We start from the raw sequence: 23,258 nt of genomic DNA, 5'->3' as shown, positions 1-23,258 counted from the left end.
TTTCCCCAAGATGGCGCCCGCCTGGATATACGAGCCCGACGCGAACGGTACTGTATTCCTTTTTTAATAAACTACCTGTATACTTGCAAAGTTCTCAATGCTTCGGTTTACATGTAGAGACCCTAGTTATGCTACTAGTGTGGTGATATTGTGAGCCTTGTTAGTGGTATGGAAATAGCGATTTCTTTTCATGTGTACGTGTGCCCCGAAGGCTAGCGTTATACGTTAATTAGCGATTTGCAAGAAAACTGGTCACATTTGACTAACAAAACAAATGCATGAAAACAAATACCAGAGAACGGTCGAACTCGGTACACATGTGTTATTAACCCCAGGTTCATTTTGCGCCGGAGTTCCCCTTTAAGTTCTATGTGTTTCTGTACAAGAGAGCAAAAGTTACCGGAGTCAAATTCCCTGTATGTGCACACATACTCGGCCAATAAAGCTGATTCTGATTCGGATAATCAGCATACATGGACCCGAGGAACAAAAACTATGTCTGAGACTCTCCAGTTCGTCAAAAGGAAATTCTAACAGCAAAGCAACTCGAATAATAGCGCTCAGGGAAGAAATCGACCAGATTACAACAATGGCGCTGTGGCACTGTGTTTCTGAAGTGATAATAGTAGCGTGTCTCAATGGGTAGCACACGGCTGCTTTACAAGAAAAACTAAAAATCATGCAAATATATTTTACCAGTGTGGATAGTTAACAAGTTAGAGCTGATCTGAAGTGTTTACAACCTCACATATAACTTGTAAACTCCTCACATCCTGCATACACGACAAATCACATGTAAACATGGCAACCAGTCACTAAAGACAGTTTCATTTCCTGACAATCAAATTTAGAGCAATGTTTAAAATTCTTATGACCAACATTAGGGCACCACACAACCTTGCCCACAGTTAGGGATGTCCAATTCACAATAGCACTGCATTAACTGTACAAAGAAATTATGTCTTTCCACAAAAATTACTCTTTGTTTTGTTTGAATAATAATTTATTGAAATTGCACAAAACTGACAAGAGGTTTCTAGCTCATGCTGCACAATATCAGCGTGAAGTATAAGCTATACAGGATATCTCATGTGAATATTTATGATTTTGTAGTTCATGTTTTATTAACTCCAAAATAATTTGCATTTATGTCAAATGAACAATGTTTCCTCCGTAATTTTTCACAGCAAATTACAACGATTCTTACAAGTTAGACTAAATATAATAAGATTAATGATGTGAGTGAGATGATTGTGTCAGGAAATCCAATTATATTATAAACTAAGGTTGGTTTTAGATGCGGTAAAGATTGACAAGGCTGATGTATCACTGTTCTTATGATGTGCCAATGATTATTATTTAAAAATATTACACTCATGTATGACAATCATAATTTAATTGACTTATCCAACAAGAAAGTTTTGTATTCAAAATAATTACATGTACAGGAAGGCCTATGTGTTCAGATACCAAATTTGATGCAGGTCCTGTCGACCACCAACCAGGGAGGAATTTAACAGCTTTTTATGAGAAAGTAAAATGAATCCAACAATCATTAAAGCGAGATATTCTGACCAATATAAGCCTCCCACAAAGCTTCACTTGTCAGCCCGGGTTGGTTTGACTGAGACTTTCAGCCGACAACAGAAATAGTACATGACAACAGGTCTGATGGTCTGATCTCTGATGCCATAAATGAGAGTACTCAGACATCTGGGAAACATGATAAAACACACATAAAAAACATTATAAATGCGCACAAAAACTATCCTTGTTAAAGTTTTGGAAAAAAGTATGAATAAAGGGTAGAAGATTTTCGATGATAGATTGAGGCCGAGCTGAACCATATGCAAAATCAGTGTGTTTTGAGCCTTACGAGCTGAAGCTTTATCGGTGGAGGCCGACCTGGCTGCTACTATAACACCGACGTAAGACGACGTGATCGCCAGAGCAGCTGATACAAACACAAAAAAACTAAAACCTTTGTCATAATCAGCAGACATCGACCCAAGAAACAAAGCTATGTCCGAGCAAAAGTCTGTCATCTGCAGACTCTCCAGTTCTTCAAAAGGAAATTCTAACAGCAAAACAACTCGAATGAGAATATTTAGCAAACAAAATATCCAAACTAGGACAATGGTTACCCCTGTGTTTCTGATGGTGATGATGGTAGCGTGTCTCAGCGGGTAGCACACGGCTACATACCTCTCCAAAGACATCACCACCAGAGTCAGAGGAGAGATCACAGAAGTGAGACTAGCGAGCATGGAAAGAAGACCACATACAGGATACGTCAGTATTATTCTAAATAAAGAGATAATGTAAAGCAACTGGCCCACTGCCATGTGGACCGTGTCTGCAAAAAGAAGGTTATACAGCAGAATGAAGCGGCAGGTCTCTCTAAACACAGGTTTACTCCTCAGAATAAATAACATGGTCCCGTTAATAAAGAGAAAGACACAGGATGGAAGTGTAGTCAGAGTCCCGGTCATTATTCTTGTCAATAAGCCCTGATACTGCAGCTCAACAGAGATGTTGCTTTGAGACGTATTCAACATCGCAGAACAAACTCAAGACAGATGAAATATGAAAAACACAAAAGCGCAATGACTTCAGTTAATATTCCTTCAGCAGTTTAGATGCAACATTTTTTAAACACAGCGACTGTTGTTTCACAAGAAAAACACAAAATCATGCAAATATATTTTACCAAAGCAGATAGTTGAAGCAGGTTAAAGCTGATCTGCAGTGTTTGCAACCTCACATACAACTTATAAACTCCTCACATCCTGCATACACGACACATCACATGTAAACATGGCAACCAGTCACTAAAGAGTGACGTAACCTGTTAGTTAGTGTGCCATCTCTGTTGAATGTTCTATTTTATAATCTTAGAGAAACTCTTTCTCAATAATTTTGCAAAATAATTTTATAGCAAAATTGTAATGTATGTTCATGAACTCTTTTGCTGATGCATCCTGAAAGTTTTCAACTATGTACTGATGGGTATTAGGCATTTTTATAACTGATTGGGTCGGTGTAAGGCTTCAACCAAGCCTGATTTTTAGTAGTTATTTGTTTTATGTCTTCCATAAACCAAAACCACTTCCCTCTAGTGTCAAAACGTCTTCGGCCTTTGTTTTAGTAGCAGTTGGCTATCATCAAAACTACCAAAAATCTAAGAAAAGAGAAAAAGAAGAGGATCCAAAATCACACAACTAAACATGTCTGTTAGTGGAAGAAGTTTACTCTGGAAAATGAAGTCAGTCAGAGAGAAATGAGTAAATAGTTCAATGAGGTGGTAGTGGGAGATCGACACACAAAAAAAAACTAAATACATGGAGTCCACTCAGCCGAAGGTTTTCAAGCCAAATTCTGGGCCTACCACCTCTGTGATGACCAGCTACAGAAGAACACACACCAATGAACGCTTTCCTCTCAGAGATCAAACTAAGTAATTATACACCGAGCCCTGGTTCACACTAGGACTGCAACACACAATTATTTTTTTCAATCAATTAATCATTTTTTGATTGGTCTATTAATTTTGGTATTTTTTTGATGTACTATGTCGATTAACTTGGTTATCCACTAAATTATTAACAGGACTTCCACTACTACAACATAATAATTACAGGTTTTAACATGATGTCTTAAGTACACAACATTTATTTTCCACCACCACTGTTAAACCTTCTGTCTGTTGAATCAGTGGTTCATATTACACACTGGTATTGTGCTGTGCTAAGACAAGAAAACTCTACTGGTGGTAAAAATAGGTGCAAACTATTCTTGGTGCTTCATGAGACATGTGATGGGCACACTTGGTGACATTATGAACAATTACACAGCATGGCCCTTCAGCCTTAAGTCACATGGTCTTAACCGTGGGGCTTAACCGCTATACATTGTGCACACATTGAACAATTGACAACAGACAACAAGGACGTCCAGAGAATGTGAGAGTCCTTATGGAATATGTTTTTGATGTTCACGTTCTGGCTTTTTTGTTTCACTCTATTTTATGGCCAATATCTGCATAGTTACTCATATATTTTTAAAATAATAACCACTTCTGCTAATTGCACTGCTGTTTTTGTCCTTGTATTGAGATTGTTTAGTTCATTTAGTTTTTATTGGTCTCTGTGAGGTTTATTATTTATTGTCTTGTTTTTCTACTATGACCTCAGTACTTAGCTTCATTCCCTTTTATGTACCTCATGTTTTGAAATGATAAAAACCTTGAAACCATGAAAACTTTTTCGGTCATTAGGGCAACAGGAAGTTTCCATAAATAATCTAGGCATCATCTTTGACCATAACATGACTATTGATCATTAGAGTACTACATTTGTTCAGTTCTGTTTCCTTCAGCTATGAAATATTGCCCAAATCAAACATCTCCTGTTCTCAGCTGACCTTGAATTATTAATCCACAATCTCATCTATACTGCAACTCCCGGTACACCGTGTCTCCATCAGGCCACCCTACAGCACCTACAGATTACTTAAAGAAACTACTCATGTCCACATCACCCCAGTTCTTACATCTTTTCATTGCCTGCCAGTCAAATTTAGAGCAATGTTCAAAATTCTTATGACCAACATTAGGGCACCACACAACCTTGCCCACAGTTAGGGATGTCCAATTCACAATAGCACTGCAATAACTGTACAAAGAATTTATGTCTTTCCACAAAAATGTCTCCTTGTTTTGTATGGATAATAATTTATTGAAATTGCTCCTGCACAAAACTGACAAGAGGTTTCTAGCTCATGCTGCACAATATCAGCGTGAAGTATAAGCTATACAGGATATCTCATGTGAATATTTGTGATTTTGTATTTCATGTTTTATTAACTCCAAAATAATTTGCATTTATGTCAAATGAACAATGCTTCCTCCATAATTTTTCACAGCAAATTACAACGATTCTTACAAGTTAGACTAAATATAATAAGATTAATGATGTGAGTGAGATGATTGTGTCAGGAAATCCGATTATATTAGACTAAGGTTGGTTTTAGATGCGGTAAAGATTGACAAGGCTGATGTATCACTGTTCTTATGATGTGCCAATGATTATTATTTACAAATATTACACTCATGTATGACAATCATAATTTAATTGACTTGTCCAACAAGAAAGTTTTGTATTCAAAATAATTACATATACAGGAAGGCCTATGTGTTCAGATACCAAATTTGATGCAGGTCCTGTCGACCACCAACCAGGGAGCAATTTAACAACTTTTTATGAGAAAGTAAAATGAATCCAACAATCATTAAAGCGAGATATTCTGACCAATATAAGCCTCCCACAAAGCTTCACTTCTCAGCCTGGGTTGGTTTGACTGAGACTTTCAGCCGACAACAGAAATAGTACATGACAACAGGTCTGATGGTCTGATCTCTGATGCCATAAATGAGAGTACTCAGACATCTGGGAAACATGATAAAACACACATAAAAAACATTATAAATGCGCACAAAAACTATCCTTGTTAAAGTTTTGGAAAAAAGTATGAATAAAGGGTAGAAGATTTTCGATGATAGATTGAGGCCTAGCTGAACCATATGCAAAATCAGTGTGTTTCGAGCCTTACGAGCTGAAGCTTTGTTGGTGGAGGCCGACCTGGCTGCTACTATAACACCGACGTAAGACGACGTGATCGCCAGAGCAGCTGATACAAACACAAAAAAACTAAAACCTTTGTCATAATCAGCAGACATCGACCCAAGAAACAAAGCTATGTCCGAGCAAAAGTCTGTCATCTGCAGACTCTCCAGTTCTTCAAAAGGAAATTCTAACAGCAAAACAACTCGAATGAGAATATTTAGCAAACAAAATATCCAAACGAGGACAATGGTTACCCTTGTGTTTCTGATGGTGATGACGGTAGCGTGTCTCAGCGGGTAGCACACGGCTACATACCTCTCCAAAGACATCACCACCAGAGTCAGAGGAGAGATCACAGCAGTGAGACTACCAAGCATGATGAGAAGACCACACACAGGATACGTCAGTATTATTCTAAATAAAGAGATAATGTAAAGTAACTGGCCCAATACCATGTGGACCGTATCTGCAAAAAGAAGGTTATACAGCAGAATGAAGCGGCAGGTCTCTCTAAACACAGGTTTACTTCTCAGAATAAATAACATGGTCCCGTTAATATAGAGAAAGACACAGGATGGAAGTGTAGTCAGAGTCCCGGTCATTATTCTTGTCAATAAGCCCTGATACTGCAGCTCAACAGAGATGTTGCTTTGAGACGTATTCAACATCGCAGAACAAACTCAAGACAGATGAAATATGAAAAACACAAAATCTCAATGACTTCAGTTAATATTCCTTCAGCAGTTTAGATGCAACATTTTTTAAACACAGCGACTGTTGTTTCACAAGAAAAACACAAAATCATGCAAATATATTTTACCAAAGCAGATAGTTGAAGCAGGTTAAAGCTGATCTGCAGTGTTTGCAACCTCACATACAACTTATAAACTCCTCACATCCTGCATACACGCCACATCACATGTAAACATGGCAACCAGTCACTAAAGAGTGACGTAACCTGTTAGTTAGTGTGCCATCTCTGTTGAATGTTCGATTTTATAATCTTAGAGAAACTCTTTCTCAATAATTTTGCAAAATAATTTTATAGCAAAATTGCAATGTATGGTCATGAACTCTTTTGCTGATGCAGCCTGAAAATTTTCAACGAGGGATGTACTGATGGGTATTAGGCATTTTTATAACTGATTGTGTCGGTATAAGGCTTCAATCAAGCCTGACTTTTAGTAGTTATTTTTGGTTATTTGAAGTCAGTCAGACAGAAATGAGTAAATAGTTCAAGGAGGTGGTAGTGGGAGATCATTGTTCAATACTACCAACTTGATTCAACACACACATAAAAAAAAAAAAACTGAATACATGAAGTCCACTCAGCCAAAGGTTTTCAAGCCAAATTCTGGGCCTACCTCCTCTGTGATGACCAGCTACAGAGGAACACACACCAATGAATGCTTTCCTCTCAGAGATCAAACTAAGTAATTATACACCGAGCCCTGGTTCACACTAGGACTGCAACAAACAATTATTTTTTTCAATCAATTAATCATTTTTTGATGGTCTATTAAATTTAGTTATTCTTTTGATATGCTTTGTCGATTAATTTGGTTAACCACTAAATTATTAACAGGACTTCCACTACTACAACATAATAATTAAATATTTTAACACTATATCTAAAGTACACAACATTTATTTTCCACCACCACTGTTAAACCTTCTGTCTGTAGAATCAGTGGTTCATATTACACACTGGTATTGTGCCGTGCTAAGACAAGAAAACTGGTGGTAAAATAGGTGCAAACTATTCTTGGTGCTTTATGAGACATGTGATGGGGACACTTGGTGACATTATGAACAATTACACAGCATGGCCCTTCAGCCTTTAATCACATAACCGTGGGGCTTAAACACTATACATTGTGCATACATAGAAGAATTGACAAAAGACAACAAGGACAGGATCTTCACAACCCAGTGTATGATGGCACGGTCAAAGGAGCTTTGTCCAGATAACTGATCAGCATTTATCAGAAACGCATTGATGCTATTATTGTTGCACAAGGAGGTCACAGCAGATACCTGGAAACAAGGGTTCACTTACTTTAGCAACTGACAAGCTCATGTACAAATGATACATTTTCTAGAATAAACAAAGACGCAAGTATTTAATATTTATTTATTTATTGAGCTTTTTATTTTATTTATATATATATATATTTATATATTTTATTTTCTATGGTTACAAAAGTTTTATATCCGTTACCTTAGTTTATATGTTTATTTAAGCTGTGTGAATGTAACTTACGTAACTTAAGTAAGGATTTTATTGCTCAGATTAAGCTTTGCTGTGTTTATGACAATAAACTTCTCTAATCTCCTCTAATCTTGAATCTTCGATATGACTCCACAATGCCTGTGAGGAAACAACTGGACTGTTGTTGCTCTGCTACTATATATTATATACAGTATTCATATATGTTGTATAGTTTCATAAATATACTCATATACTTACATATTTTCTTTATATACTGTCACATACTGTATACATACTATATATACTGTAAATTTACACATAACCTGAATTTCTTGTATTATCTTACAAAACAAATATCTCCTTTTTCAGCCAGGTGACAGCATTAAAAATGCTTCTCCTCACCCTTGTACCAGCAAGAAACAGCAGTACTACATGACAAGGGAATTTTTTTTAGTACAGACTTAATTTACAAGCACATAAAAAGGTCAGAGTGACACCCCCGGCCGGGTCGGTTTAACTTTGCGTTGACAGCACAGATGGCGCATAAGAGCAGGGCGGATGGTCTGATCTCTGATGCCATAAATGAGAGAGCTCAGACATCTGGGGAAGATGATAATGCACACACATAAAACATTCTGGATGCGCACAAATATTATCCTCGTTGTAATTCTGTACAGAACCGAGAGCAATGGGACGTACATAGTTGAGGAGAGACTGAGGCCCAGCTGAACCAGGTGCAGCAGCAGAGTGTTACGAGCCTTTAAGGCAGAGGCTTTGTCAGTGGAAGCCGACCTGGCTGCTAGCGTCACACCGATATAAGTGGAAGCGATGACCACGCTCGCTGACACAAACACGAAACAAGTAAAGCCTCGGTCATAATCAGCAGTACCTGACCCAAGAAGCATAGCTACATCAGAGCAGTAGTCTTTCATCTGCAGACTATCCAGGTCTTCAAAAGGAAACTGTAACAGCAAAACAACTCGAGTGAGAATATTTAGTAAACTGAAGGCCCAGACCAGAACGATAGCCAGCCCTGTGTTTCTGACGGTGATGATGTTAGCGTGTCTCAGTGGGTAGCACACAGCAACATACCTCTCTAGTGACATCACCATCAGAGTCAGAGGAGAGATCACAAATGTGAGGATTGCAAGAAAGGTGAGAACACCACAAACAGGATACGACAGTGTCACTCTATCAGCGGCGACGACAGGGACGGACTGGGACCAAAAAAAGGCCCTGGACTTTTTCCCCCAAATAGGCCCACCCACCGACCGGGGTGCGCCAAGAGAATTCTAGTATATGGTTTTAAAATAATTAAAAACCCACACATACAGTTGTTTTCAGTGTTTATTTAAGAACTGTTTGAATGTATTGAGGACAGTATCAAGTATCAATGATCATTCGTTTTCAAAATTTTCAAATTAAAATCCCTCACACATTCTTTATTCTCTTCAAAAAAATAAAAGTTATAAAAAAAAATAACAATGACACTGATTAATCTTTCTGAATGTTGGATAATCAAGTTAGCTAGTGCTGGGGGAGTAGCAGTTTCTTCAAAAGATCACTGTTTTCTGCCTGCCATTTCCCGAGCGGTAGGCTAGAGTGGAAAACCAAAGTCAATCCCAAACTCTGGGGAAATATTAGTGTCTTCTTTGTTGTCCTTTTGACAGATTACAGGCCTACCGGTGTGATTGATTGACAAATGTTCGCTACAGCGCCATCTGCTGGTAGGCCGTTGTGTTACACTGCTATTACACTGACAGGGCCAGTCGACCGAAAAAAAAAAAAATCGGCCGTGAACTGGACGGCCGTTCTGGAGTTTGACAGAACGCACAGATTACCAGTCCGTCGCTGGGCGACGATGTAAAGTGTCTGGCTCAGTGCCAACTGCACAGTATCTGCAATGAGGAGGTTATACAGCAGAACATAGCGGCAGGTTTCCCTGAACACTGGTTTACTCCTCAAAATGAACAACATGGTCCCATTAATGAAGAGAAAGACACAACATGGAACTGTGTTCAACACGGAAAACAACAGTTTCTCCAACATACCCTGATACTGCAGCTCAGAAGTAACATTAGACATAGACTGGTTTCCATTGGACATTTTAGAGAAGCAATCAACTTCCTAATGTAAAAGAAATCACAAAGAAGATGTTTCTACTTGTAGTCCGACCATTTAGATCCAGGGTCAGCAGAGATGTACAGATGTTGGGTAAGGAGCTATGACTCCTGGGTTCACTTCACTCCGACACTGTTTATGAGCTCTGTACTCACGCCTATTTGACGTCACATCACAACCCAAAAAATATTTTCTCCTTAATTACTTTCCAGAAACTTGGTTGTGTAAGGTCCTCCCCACTGGGACAATTACTCATTAAAAACTTTAAAGCTGTAATGAGCCTCAAAAGTCATTGGAATTTAAATCCCATGGATTCAAAGCCTGGACCTATTGCTATGACACATCAGTGCTAACCACCAAGGTTATAATAGTTTTGGATTTTTCATTTTAGTTTAGTTTTATTTAGTTTTTACTTTTTTTCCCCTCCAATTCAGTTAGTTTTAATTAGTTTTTAGTGTGGGTTTGCTAGTTTTTATTAGTTTTTATATTTCCAAAAATGCTTAGTTTTAGTTTAGTTTTTATTAGTTTTAGTATTAGTTTTAGTTTTTTCATACTTTGGGTTACTTGTCAGGTGCAGGATTCAAAAAGGTCAGGGTGAGTACTGTATAATAAAATTCAACAAAAGATACGTTTAAAAAATGAGGGTGAGTTAATAATGACTGACTTTTTATTTTTGGGTGAACTATTCCTTTAATCCTTCTCTTTGGGGCAGTGGCGGCGGCGGACTCACAGAGGCTAGCTTGTTTTGGTACTCGACATTAGCCGCCTTGTGCAAGCTTCTTAAATGGACTTTGAGATTTGTTGAGTTTCTCCCCTTGAGAAGCAAGCCACATATTTTGTCACAGTCTGTTTCCACTACAAGACACTTGCTTTTATCTTTCTCGTCGTCATATTCCAAAAAGTCCCATACAGGACTTTGCCGCTTTCTCCCCGCTTTTGCTGCAACCACCATGGTGCTGCCAGGTGATGTCACGGACTGTGAGGTGCAGTAAGGTGGTGCTGCTGCTGCCAGCTGGCGTAAAACTGCCAGAGAGGAATAAATCGATCATATGAATCCAACCAATTGAGGCTTATAATTAAATTGACAGAGACTAAAACGAAGGGAATTATATCTACAATTTCAGTTCGTTTTAGTTCGTTTTCTAAACACGCAATACAGTTTCAGTTAGTTATCGTTTTTTTCTTTTAATTTTAATTTTTATTTATTTCAGTTAACAAAATAGTTTTTTCAATTTTAGTTTTCGTTATTTTGTTCGTTTTCGTTAACGATAATAACCTTGCTAACCACCTTTCCAGTGTGCCGTCCGAGCTAAATTACATCTTGAACAATAATATGTTGGGGTGAGAGGTATTTTATTTTATGTGATTGATTAAATTAGCATTAACCTTATAGTCCCTAGGGTACTGGGAGGTGAGTCTGGTCTAAAAAGACCAAATAAATTATGAATATCTCCAGAACTATCGGCTCAATGTTAATGACCCTGGTGTCTATGGATAGGTCAGACTTCAGTGTCAGTAACATTGTGTCTGTTACTTTGTTAGATTGTTAGATTAATTAGTGATAAACTAAAATGTCTTCTAGATTAGATAGTAGAAAACACCCTGATAGCAATGATATCATTCTGAACTCATTCCGCAACCCCTTGACTAGAAATGGACCAAGAGTTTATAGAAATACCACAAAACCCAGATATTCTACAAAGGTTCTAGTTAAAATAGAATCAGACCGACTCTCCATTTGGACATTTGGAGAAGCAAAGTACCCAAAGTGAGCCACATTGGGTTTTTACCTCTTGAAAGTGAATCCGGCCTGAGGGTCAAATGACCTCAAGAAAAGAGGGGTCAAAATGAAATGCAACAATTCAGGAAATAATGCATTTCATTTTGCCCCCCCTTTTCTTGAGGTCATTTGACCCTCAGGACACACAAATATACAACACCACTGAGGACACAACAGGACTGTGGTTGTTCTGCTACTATATATTAAATACAGTATGTGTGTATCTTATATAGCTTCATATATAGACTCATATACTTACATGTTTTCTTTATATACTGTCACATACTGTACATATTGTAAATTGAAACATGTCCACTTTATTTTTTCTATTGCTATATACTGTACATGATATTTGTACTTATACCTTAGTTGACCACATATCTTCACATCTATATTTACTGCACTTATATATAAATGGTATATCGAATATCTGTGTATATTTTTCATATATACCTTCAGTGTAGGTGGAGGTTTTGGGGGGGGGGGGGGGGGTGAAAAGAACGATTGGATAGAAAGGGATTTCCTAATTCCTAAAGGTTAATAATTAAAAAAAACTGTTAATAATTGGTTACACAGAACTTTATTACATTAATTTTAACACCCTATATATACCGTAATTTCCGGACTATAAGGCGCACCTGAATATAAGCCGCACCAGCTAAATTTTGGGGAAAATACAGATTGTTCCATATATAAACCGCACCCGACTATAAGCCGCACCCGACTATAAACCGCACCCACACAATAAATCTTTCAATCAATCAATCGATCAAACTTTCACATCTTTGACATTACAAACAGCATTCGTGCAGTGCACAAATAATACAACGGTGCGCTCCTAGCACTTCCTGCAGTCATAGTACCGTAGTAGTGCAGTATAACAAAAAACAAAGCTTACAACGCTTGACGAGGCAATAACGTTAAATGGCTACATTTAATTCATTTTTAAAAGTGCTTGCTGTAACACGGCAGCAAAAGTGCAGTAACCCGGCTGCTCAACTAAATAACCAGCATCTTTTTCGAAAACAGCCAACACAGCAGTAAAGGTGCAGTAACACGGCCGTTTACTGTATCAAAATAACCAGCCTACTATACCAGAAAAGTCAGCCAGATCAATCGCCTTTAACTTAAAAGCAGCTCTCGTACTGCATTGGGGCTCACTTGGTTTGTTTTGCTCTCGTTACCTGGCACGAACTGTCTGTCTCGCTCCTGCGCTTCCATGATAGTGCGCCCCTGGTGACCGTTAGCTGTAAAAATCCATCCGCCGTTGTATAAACCGCAGGGTCCAAAGCAAGTGACAAAAGTAGCGGCTTATAGTCCGGAAATTACGGTGTGTGTGAGAGAGAGAGACGCGTGAGTGACAGAGACACGAAGAGAGAGCAGGGAAAGGAAATGCAGCTGAACGAATACGCTGCGTGTTTTAAATAGCGTAAAAAAAGAATAACGAAACGCAATCGGTGTTGATTTTTTTTTTTTTTTTTTTTTTTTTTTGGTCTGTGTTGAATCTGTGGCGGTCGGAGTTGAATCTGTGGCGCACCGCCACAGATTCGTCTATGTGTGGGAAACACTGACCTTTATATATTTTATTTCATATATACCTTGTATATTATTTATACATACTTTGTATACTTTTATATAATTTTTATTCGTTCTACCTCACTATACTTTCATTTTTGACTCTTTTGTTGACAGCAGTTTCTCTACTTATCTATCTATCTATCTATCTATCTATGTGGTACTTATTATTATGCTGCAACATGACCCTGAATTTTTTGTAATATCTTAAAATGACTACAAATGATTTCGAGGTAGGGTGGAGGACAAGGCCAGAGCCAAGAAGAATGGGAGGTAGTGTGAAAGATATGCACTGTTCAGAAACCCTTTGAGTTGGGGTCATTAGATAATAGTTAGCAGTTGGGAGTTGTTTAATTCAATAAAATCCTCCAATAAGGAGGTAAATGTCAGCAATAATAGGCAACAACGTCCATATAACACATATAACAAATATGAGTCACTGTTTTCTCCTTTTTCAGCCATGTGACAGCATTAAAAAGTTCTTCTCCTGCAGAAAATAACACCTCTGTACCAGCAAGAAAGAGCAGTACTACATATACAGTCTTATCAAGAACAAATAGACATGTCATCTTTCATCTAACTTTGCGTTGACAGCATAGATGGTGCATGAGAACGGGTCTGATGGTCTGATCTCTGATGCCATAAATAAGAGAGCTCAGACATCTGGGGAAGATGATAATGCACACATATAAAACGATCTGGATGCGTACAAACATGATCCTTTTTGTAATTTGGTACACAACCGAGAGCAATGGGATGTACATAGTTGAAGAGAGACTGAGGCCCAGCTGAACCAGGTGCAGCAGCAGAGTGTTACGAGCCTTTTCGGCCGAAGCTTTGTCAGTGGAAGCCGACCTGGCTGCTAGCGTCACGCCGATATATGTGGAAGTAATAACCACGCTCGCTGACACAAACACGAAACAAGTAAAGCCTCGGTCATAATCAGCAGTACCTGACCCAAGAAGCATAGCTACTTCAGAGCAGTAGTCTTTCATCTGCAGACTATCCAGGTCTTCAAAAGGAAACTGTAACAGCAAAACAACTCGAATGAGAATATTTAGTAAACTGAAGGCCCAGACCAGAACGATAGCCAGCCCTGTGTTTCTGACGGTGATGATGTTAGCGTGTCTCAGTGGGTAGCACACAGCTACATACCTCTCTAGTGACATCACCATCAGAGTCAGAGGAGAGATCACAAATGTGAGGGTTCCAAGAAAGGTGAAAACACCACAAACAGGATACAACAGTGTTACTCTATCAGCGGCGACGATGTAAAGTGTCTGACTCAGAGCCAACTGCACAGTATCTGCAATGAGGAGGTTATACAGCAGAATATAGCGGCAGGTTTCCCTGAACAGCGGTTTACTCCTCAAAACAAACAACATGGTCCCATTAATAAAGAGAAAGACACAACACGGAACTGTGTTCAACGTGGAAAACAACAGTTTCTCCAACATACCCTGATACTGCAGCTCAGAAGTAACATTAGACATAGACTGGTTTCCATTTGACATTTTAGAGAAGCAATCAACTTCCTAATGTAAAAGAAATCACAAAGAAGATATTTCTACTTGTAGTCCAACCATTTAGATCCAGGGTCAGCAGAGATGTACAGATGTTGGGTAAGGAGCTATGACTGCTGGGTTTACTTCACTCCGACACTGTTTATGAGCTCTGTACTCACGCCTATTTGACGTCACATCACAACCAAAAGGATATTTTATCCTTAATTACTTTCCAGAAACTTGGATGTGTAAGGTCCTCCCCACTGGGACAATTACTCATTAAAAACTTTAAACTTGTAATGAGCCTGAAGAGTCATTGGAATTTAAATCCCATGGATTCGAACCCAGGACCTATTGCTGTGAGGCATCAGTGCTAACCACCTTTCCACTGCGCCCTCCGAGCTAAATTACATCTTGAACAATAATATGTTGGAGTGAGAGGTATTTTATTTTATGTGATTGATTAAATTAGCATTAACCTTATAGTCCCTAGGGTATCGGGAGGGGAGTCTGGTCTAAAAAGACCAAATAAATGACGAATATCTCCAGAACTATCGGCTCAATGTTAATGACCCTGGTGTCTATGGATAGGTCAGACTTCAGTGTCAGTAACATTGTGTCTGTTACTATGTTTGATTGTTAGATTAATTAGTGATAAACTAAAATGTCTTCTAGGTTAGATAGTAGAAAACACCCTGATAGCAATGATATCATTCTGAACTCATTCCGCAACCCCTTGACTAGAAATGGACCAAGAGTTTATAGAAATACCACAAAACTCACATATTCTACAAAGGTTCTAGTTAAAATAGAATCAGGCCAACTCTCCATTTGGACATTTGGAGAACCAAAGTACCCAAAGTGAGCCACATTGGGTTTTTACCTCTTGAACCCTTCTTTTCTTAAGGTCATTTGACCCTCAGGACATACAAATATACAGCACCAGTTAGGACACAACTGGACTGTGGTTGTTCTGCTACTATATATTAAATACAGTATTTATGTATGTTATATAGCTTCATATATAGACTCATATACTTGTGTTTTCTGTATATACTGTCACATACTGTACATATTGTAAATTAAAACATGCCCACTTTGCCCCATATTTTTTCTATTGCTATATACTGTACATGATATTTGTACTTATACCTTAGTTGACCACATATCTTCACATCTATATTTACTGCATTTATATATAAATGGTATATCGAATATCTGTGTATATTTTTCATATATACCTTTATATATTTTATTTCATATATAACTTGTATATTATTTATACATACTTTGTATATTTTTATATAATTTGTATTCGTTCTACCTCACTATACTTTCATTTTTGACTCTTTTGTTGACAGCAGTTTCTCTACTTATCTATCTATCTATCTATCTATCTATCTATCTATGTGGTGTTTATTATTATGCTGCAATATGACCCTGAATTTCTTGTATTATCTCAAAATGACTACAAATGATTTCCAGCTGGGATGGAGGACAAGGCCAGAGCCAAGAAGAATGGCAGGTAGTGTGAAAGATATGCCCTATTCAGAAATCCTTTGAGTTGGGGTCATTAGATAATAGTTAGAAGTTGGGAGTTGTTTAATTCAATTAAATCCTCCAATAAGGAGGCAAATGTCAGCAATAATAGGCAACAACGTCCATATAACACATATAACAAATATGAGTCACTGTTTTCTCCTTTTTCAGCCATGTGACAGCATTAAAAAGTTCTTCTCCTGCAGAAAATAACACCTCTGTACCAGCAAGAAAGAACAGTACTACATATACAGTCTTATCAAGAACAAATAGACATGTCATCTTTCATCTAACTTTGCGTTGACAGCATAGATGGTGCATGAGAACGGGTCTGATGGTCTGATCTCTGATGCCATAAATAAGAGAGCTCAGACATCTGGGGAAGATGATAATGCACACATATGAAACGATCTGGATGCGTACAAACATGATCCTTTTTGTAATTTGGTACACAACCGAGAGCAATGGGATGTACATAGTTGAAGAGAGACTGAGGCCCAGCTGAACCAGGTGCAGCAGCAGAGTGTTACGAGCCTTTAAGGCAGAGGCTTTGTCAGTGGAAGCCGACCTGGCTGCTAGCGTCACACCGATATATGTGGAAGCAATAACCACGCTGGCTGACACAAACACGAAACAAGTAAAGCCTCGGTCATAATCAGCAGTACCTGACCCAAGAAGCATAGCTACTTCAGAGCAGTAGTCTTTCATCTGCAGACTATCCAGGTCTTCAAAAGGAAACTGTAACAGCAAAACAACTCGAATGAGAATATTTAGTAAACTGAAGGCCCAGACCAGAACGATAGCCAGCCCTGTGTTTCTGATGGTGATGATGTTAGCGTGTCTCAGTGGGTAGCACACAGCTACATACCTCTCCAGTGACATCACCACCAGAGTCAGAGGAGAGATCACAAATGTGAGGGTTCCAAGAAAGGTGAGAACGCCACAGACAGGGTACAACAGTGTCACTCTATCAGCGGCGACGATGTAAAGTGCCTGATCCAGTGCCAACTGCACAGTATCTGCAATGAGGAGGTTATACAGCAGAACATAGCGGCAGGTTTCCCTGAACACTGGTTTACTCCTCAAAACGAACAACATGGTCCCATTAATGAAGAGAAAGACACAACACGGAACTGTGTTCAACGTGGAAAACAACAGTTTCTCCAACATACCCTGATACTGCAGCTCAGAAGTAACATTAGACATAGACTGGTGTCCATTGGACATTTTAGAGAAGCAATCAACTTCCTAATGTAAATGAAATCACAAAGAAGATATTTCTACTTGTAGTCCGACCATTTAGATCCAGGGTCAGCAGAAATGTACAGATGTTGGGTAAGGAGCTATGACTGCTGGGTTTACTTCACTCCGACACCGTTTATGAGCTCTGTACTCACGCCTATTTGACGTCACATCATAACCAAAAGGATATTTTCTCCTTAATTACTTTCCAGAAACTTGCTTGTGTAAGGTCTTCCCCACTGGGAAGATTACTCATTAAAAACGTTAAACCTGTAATAAAGCCCTGCGATAGATTGGCGACCTGACCAGGGTGTACCCCGCCCCTCGTCCGATGGCAGCTGGGATAGGCTTCATCACCCCTCGCGACCCTTCACGGGACAAGCGGTTACAGAAGATGAATGAATGAATGAATGAATGAATGAACCTGTAATGAGCCTGACGAATCAGTACTGATAAAAAACATTACTATGTACCCTACTGGGCCAGGCAAAATCAACCCTAAAGCTAATTTGAAGCTAACACTAAAGCTAACCTAAAGTCAACATTAAAGCAAACCTGCAGCTACCACCAAAGTCGACACAAAAAGTATACTAACGTCTACACTAAAGTCAACCTGAAGCTAGCAGTAAAGCCAATCTAAAGCTAATAATAAAGCTAACACCAAAGCTAAACCACAGTCAACACTAAGTAAATGTGATGCTAACACTAAAGCTAAATTTTACTTAATCTAAAGCGAAAACTAAAGCTGAAACTGAAGTAAACACTAAACGTAAAACTAAAGCAAACTCTAAAGCTAATCTGAAGCAGTGTTGTTTTCATCAACGATGACGATAACAAAATTATTTCGTTGACGAACCTTTTTTTCATGACGATAACGAGACGGTGACGAGCTAAACATGGCTCTTTCATGACGAAAACATGACGAGACGTTTGTAAGCTTTCGTTGACGAGACGAGACTGGAAGAAAATGTTAGTGGGTGTTTTCGTCAACGATGACGATGACGAAATTATTTCGCTGACGCCCCTTTTTTTCATGACAATATGTTGTGGGTGCAATGGTGCAATGGTGCTGCATCCTATCCTTGTTTGGGCATGCCCACCACATGGCATCACGCCAGCATCTGTGCACATTCTGCACAACACGCCTGCCGTCACAGTCACACTAAATGATGGACCTTAGTGGCAGCGGCAAGGGCCTTGGGGGTCAGAAACGACGAGATGATCTATGGCAGGGGTGCTCATTACATCGATCGACTGGTAGATCGCGAAGGTAGTACGGGTAGATCGCGTGCCACTGAAAACTTTTTTTAGATGTTAGTCTAAAACATTTATCTGTTGCAACTCCAAAACAAACAGCAAGACAAACGTTCATCTTTATTTATTTTTACTTTATATTTGCAACATGCCCTCAGTTCAGCGGCACACATCCACAGCCAGCACAACTTCAACAACAACTCAAGACTACCGTTTTTCTTAAAGAGACAGCGCTATTTTTGTAAAGGTGCAGTGCACCAGTTTTTCTTGATAAAAATAAAAACAAAGCTGGATAGAGCTTTTAACACTGTAGCACCAATTAATATGACTATTTATACACTGTTACCATTTTATCTGTGTGTAATGCATAATCCTTATAGTATGGTCTAAAACCATTCCTTTGTTATTGTAATTATTGGTGAAAATACTTTCTTTTTTTTCTTTTAACTAAAATTGACTAAAACTAGACTAAAACCTTTTTGAGTTTTCGTCAACTAAAACTAAAGACTAAGACTAAATCTAAAATGGCTGCCAAAAACAACACTGATCTGAAGCCAGAACTAAAGCTAACCCAAAGCTAACAATAAGGCTAATCTAAAAGTTATAACAAAGCTAACCTAAGCTCAACACTGAAGCTAACCTAAAACTAACACTGAAGCAAAACTGCAGGAGCAAAATTGCATCTTGAACAATAATATGTTGGAGTGGGAGGTATTTTATTTCATATGACTGATTACAGTAACATTAACCTTATAGTCCCTAGGGTACTGGGAGGTGAGTCTGGGCTAAAAAGACCAAATAAATGACAAATATCTCCAGAACTATCATCTTAATGTTAATGACCCTGGTCTCTATGGATAGGTCAGACTTCAGTTTCAGTAACATTGTGTCTGTTACTATGGGTGCATCCAAATACCCATACTAACGTACTGTTCAGTAGGCGAGACGCAGTACGTCACAGTAGTAGTACGTCCGAATCCTTAGTAGACATCGACTAGTCGGCGAAAAATACCCGGATGGCCTACTACCTCCACAGTATACAACGGTAGCTCACTACGCTATCCCACAATTCAGCGGGAGCCCGCTAAGCGTAGAAGAAGACGAGCCGCCGGGAAAATCAAATCAGACAAAATGGCTGAGACCGTTGTGACAGCTACAGCTACGACAACCGAAGTTTATAAATGTCAGTATATTAGGATAAATGTTGAGTTTAAAATGTTGGTTGTTTCGAAAATACTTCTCCGAGGTGGCTTTAAAATTTCGCGGCATCCGTCGGTGTGCGTCATATTTGTCGGCGTCACATGTAAACATCCGGGGTCAAAGGACAGGCAAGATGGCTGCCCAGTACGTCCGAATTGTATGCCTACTACTTGCTCGCATACATAAATAACGTACTAAATTGACGGTTGAGTAGTACGTTCTAACCGACGTTAGTATGTACTGACTATTCGGATGCACCGTGTGATCAATTAGTGATTTACTAAAATGTATTCTAGATTAGATAGTAGAAAACACCCTGATGGCAATGATATCATTCTGAACTCATTCAGCACCCCCTTGACTATAACTGGACTAAGAGTTTATAGAAATACCACAAAGCACACATATTCTACAAAGGTTGGGTTTTACCTCTTGAAAGTGAATCTGGCTACAAAATACTACTGATTCCCACTACAGGCGGTAATGTACACCCAATCAACCTTTGGACATTGTATTTAGCCTGAACATCATCACATTCTGTACCCCGCCTCTCGCCCCATGACAGCTGGGATAGGCTCCAGCAGACCCCGCAACCCTTTACAAGAATAAGTGGTTTCAGAAGATGAATGAATGAATCATCACATTCTACCATCGTGCACATTATAGAATCCATAAAAAAAAATGACATTTCCTCCATATAACTGTTGTTCACACATGTAGCTACCCAGGGAAACCAGTTACCAAAGTATATACATATATAGATCCAGAACTGAAGGGGTTGACCTACCAGAGGGCAACATAGGTGATAAGACAGCTACAAGTACCTTGGTATCCCACAGGCTAATGGAAACCATGAGGAAGCCGCAAGGAAGTCAACCACAACCAAATACCTCCAGAGATTAAGGCAAGTCCTGAAAAGTCAGCTGAATGGCAAGAACAAGATCCAAGCCATTAACATGTACGCACTACCAGTCATCAGATACCCCGCTGGGATCATAAGCTGGCCAAAGGAAGAGACAGAAGCCACAGATATCAAGACAAGAAAGCTCCTCACCATGCACGGAGGGTTTCACCCCAAAGCCAACACCCTGAGACTGTACACTAAGCAGAAAAAGGGAGGCCAAGGACTGGTGAGCATCAAGGCCACGATCCAGGATGAAACATCAAAAATCCAAGAGTATATCAGAAAAAGGGCCACAAATTATGAACTGCTAAGTGAGTGCCTCAGGCAACAGAAACCCAATGAGAGTGCAGAGGAAGAGGAGCACACAACCTGGAGGGACAAGCCCCTACATGGCATGTACCACCATCAAATTCAAGAAGTGGCTGATATCGAGAAGACCTACCAATGGTTGGAAAAGGCTGGACTCAGACAGCACAGAGGCACTAATCATGGCAACACAAGAACAGGCGCTAGGTACAAGAGCCATAGAGGCCAAGATCTACAAGAGTAGATCAGAGCCAAGGTGCAGACTATGCAAAGATGCCCCTGAGACAGTACAGCACATAGTAACAGGATGTAAGATGCTAGCCGGGTCAGTGTACATGGAGAGGCATAACCAAGTGGCTGGAATAGTGTACAGGAACATCTGTACCCAGTGTGGAATAGAAGTAACCAAATCCCAATGGGCCGCACCACAGAAGGTGGCTGAGAACAACAGGGCCAAGGTTCTGTGGGACTTCAGCTTCCAGACTGACAAACAGGTCCTGGCTAACGACCCGGACATAGTGGTGGTAGACAAAGAGCAGAATAAGGCAGTGGTGAGAGATTTGGCGATACCAGCTGACGCCAAAATCAGAAAGAAGGAACACGAAAAGGTTGAAAGGTACCAAGGGTTGAAAGAACAGCTGGAGCAGAAGGTCAAGGTGAGCGTGGTCCCCATGGTAGTCGGAGCACTCGGGGCAGTGACCCCCAAACTGGGAGAGTGGCTCCAACAGATCCCAGGAACAACATCAGAAGCCTCAGTCCAGAAGAGCGCAGTCCTAGGAACAGCTAAGATACTGTGCAGAACCCTCAAACTTCCAGGCCTCTGGTAGAGGACCCGAGCTTGAGAATGACACAGATACCACCCCAAGAGGGTGAGATGGACGTCCCACCAAAACTATCCCTCTTACCTTTGTGGTCTGTGGGAGAGGTGAGTAGTTTTCCCCTTTCCATTTTCTTTTGTGTTTTATTGGGCCTCATTTCATGGGTTAATACAAATATATGTATCCGTGTTATGTCCACATTTTAGGGGCTCGCTTGAGGGAGGTCAAGCGGATCGTTTATTGTTTTTGTTTCATCTTTGTCGTCTAAAGACGCTTGAAAGTGCAGTGATATGGTTTCCTCCCTCCTTCTCAAAAATAAACACACAACGCAGACCCCTCTTTTCTTGAGATTGTTTGACCCTCAGGACATACAAATCTACAACACCTGTGAGGACATAACTGGATTGTGGTTGTTCTGCTACTATATATTATATACAGTTAGCCTGGCTGACGCGACTGCACATCTCAATGAGATGCTGGTCTGGAAACTTCGTGTTTATTTTCTCGTATTTGAGGCGTGGTTTTACAAATGCCTAGAGCCGTTTATTGGGCGCTACGAATGTCTATCAAATGCGCCTGGTAATTCCCATGCTGCCTTGCGCGCGATTCATAGCCAAAGCCTGTTGGTAGCAGAGCAAACACATCCTTCTTGGCAATGAAGTCTTTCAACGCCAAACGTTGCTCTTTTTTTAAAATAAACTTGCGTTCTAAGCTACTTAAAACACTGTCTAAGGCTGCATCGAACGGTAACGTTAGGTCCGCTGCCATGTTGGATTAACGCACTACAAGCTTCGGTGTCGCGCATAGACGTCGTCATCGTCTTGCTGCCCCCCCCCGTTCTGTGATTGGTTCCCTATCTCAGGAGAAAATATGGGCGATGGTTTCCAGACTGCTTTTGCAGCGAGAATGAAATCGCGCGCAAAGCAGTATGGGAACACCCAGGCTAATATACAGTATTTATGTATCTTATATAGCTTCATACATGGACTCATATACTTACTTACATGTTTTCTTTATATACTGTATCATACTGTATATATTGTATATTAACACATACCCACTTTGCCCCATAATTTTTTAATTGCCATATACTGTACGTGATATTTGTACCTATAGCTTAGTTGACCACATATCTACATATCTACATTTATTGTAATTATATATAAATGGTATATTGT

General features: G+C 39.5%; 4 protein-coding genes across 4 annotated transcripts; all 4 read right to left on the bottom strand.

Moving 5' to 3' along the window:
* Positions 1-1,598: 1,598 nt before the first annotated feature.
* Positions 1,599-2,945, bottom strand: LOC311502194 (odorant receptor 131-2-like; the record flags this gene model as incomplete). The annotated part of the gene is made up of 1 exon (XM_084564320.1): positions 1,599-2,945. The coding sequence occupies exon 1, from the start codon at positions 2,556-2,558 to the stop codon at positions 1,599-1,601; it is 960 nt and encodes a 319-aa protein (XP_084420446.1). The 5' UTR covers positions 2,559-2,945.
* Positions 2,946-5,176: 2,231 nt separating this feature from the next.
* On the bottom strand, positions 5,177-6,897 carry LOC311502821 (odorant receptor 131-2-like). Its single transcript, XM_084565216.1, has one exon. The coding sequence runs from the start codon at positions 6,290-6,292 to the stop codon at positions 5,333-5,335; it is 960 nt and encodes a 319-aa protein (XP_084421342.1). The 5' UTR covers positions 6,293-6,897; the 3' UTR covers positions 5,177-5,332.
* A 1,424-nt stretch (positions 6,898-8,321) lies between these two features.
* On the bottom strand, positions 8,322-15,072 carry LOC311502193 (odorant receptor 131-2-like; the record flags this gene model as incomplete). Its single annotated transcript, XM_084564319.1, has 2 exons — positions 14,555-15,072; positions 8,322-9,027 (listed from the first exon to the last, which is right to left on the bottom strand). The coding sequence occupies exons 1-2, from the start codon at positions 14,824-14,826 to the stop codon at positions 8,322-8,324; spliced, it is 978 nt and encodes a 325-aa protein (XP_084420445.1). The 5' UTR covers positions 14,827-15,072.
* Positions 15,073-16,641: 1,569 nt separating this feature from the next.
* On the bottom strand, positions 16,642-17,583 carry LOC311502192 (odorant receptor 131-2-like; the record flags this gene model as incomplete). The annotated part of the gene is made up of 1 exon (XM_084564318.1): positions 16,642-17,583. The coding sequence occupies one exon, from the start codon at positions 17,581-17,583 to the stop codon at positions 16,642-16,644; it is 942 nt and encodes a 313-aa protein (XP_084420444.1).
* Between the last annotated feature and the right edge of the window lie 5,675 nt (positions 17,584-23,258).

This window comes from Chelon labrosus (assembly GCF_963514085.1).
Source record: "Chelon labrosus genome assembly, chromosome: 17".
NCBI lineage: Eukaryota > Metazoa > Chordata > Actinopteri > Mugiliformes > Mugilidae > Chelon > Chelon labrosus.
The sequence above is the reverse complement of the archived record's forward strand: the minus strand, read 5'-3'. Positions and strand labels throughout refer to the sequence as shown.

What these genes read in the sequence shown, in the direction of transcription:
- LOC311502821 (XM_084565216.1), bottom strand. Translation starts at nt 6,292, where the DNA reads ATGTTGAATACGTCTCAAAGCAACATCTCTGTTGAGCTGCAGTATCAG.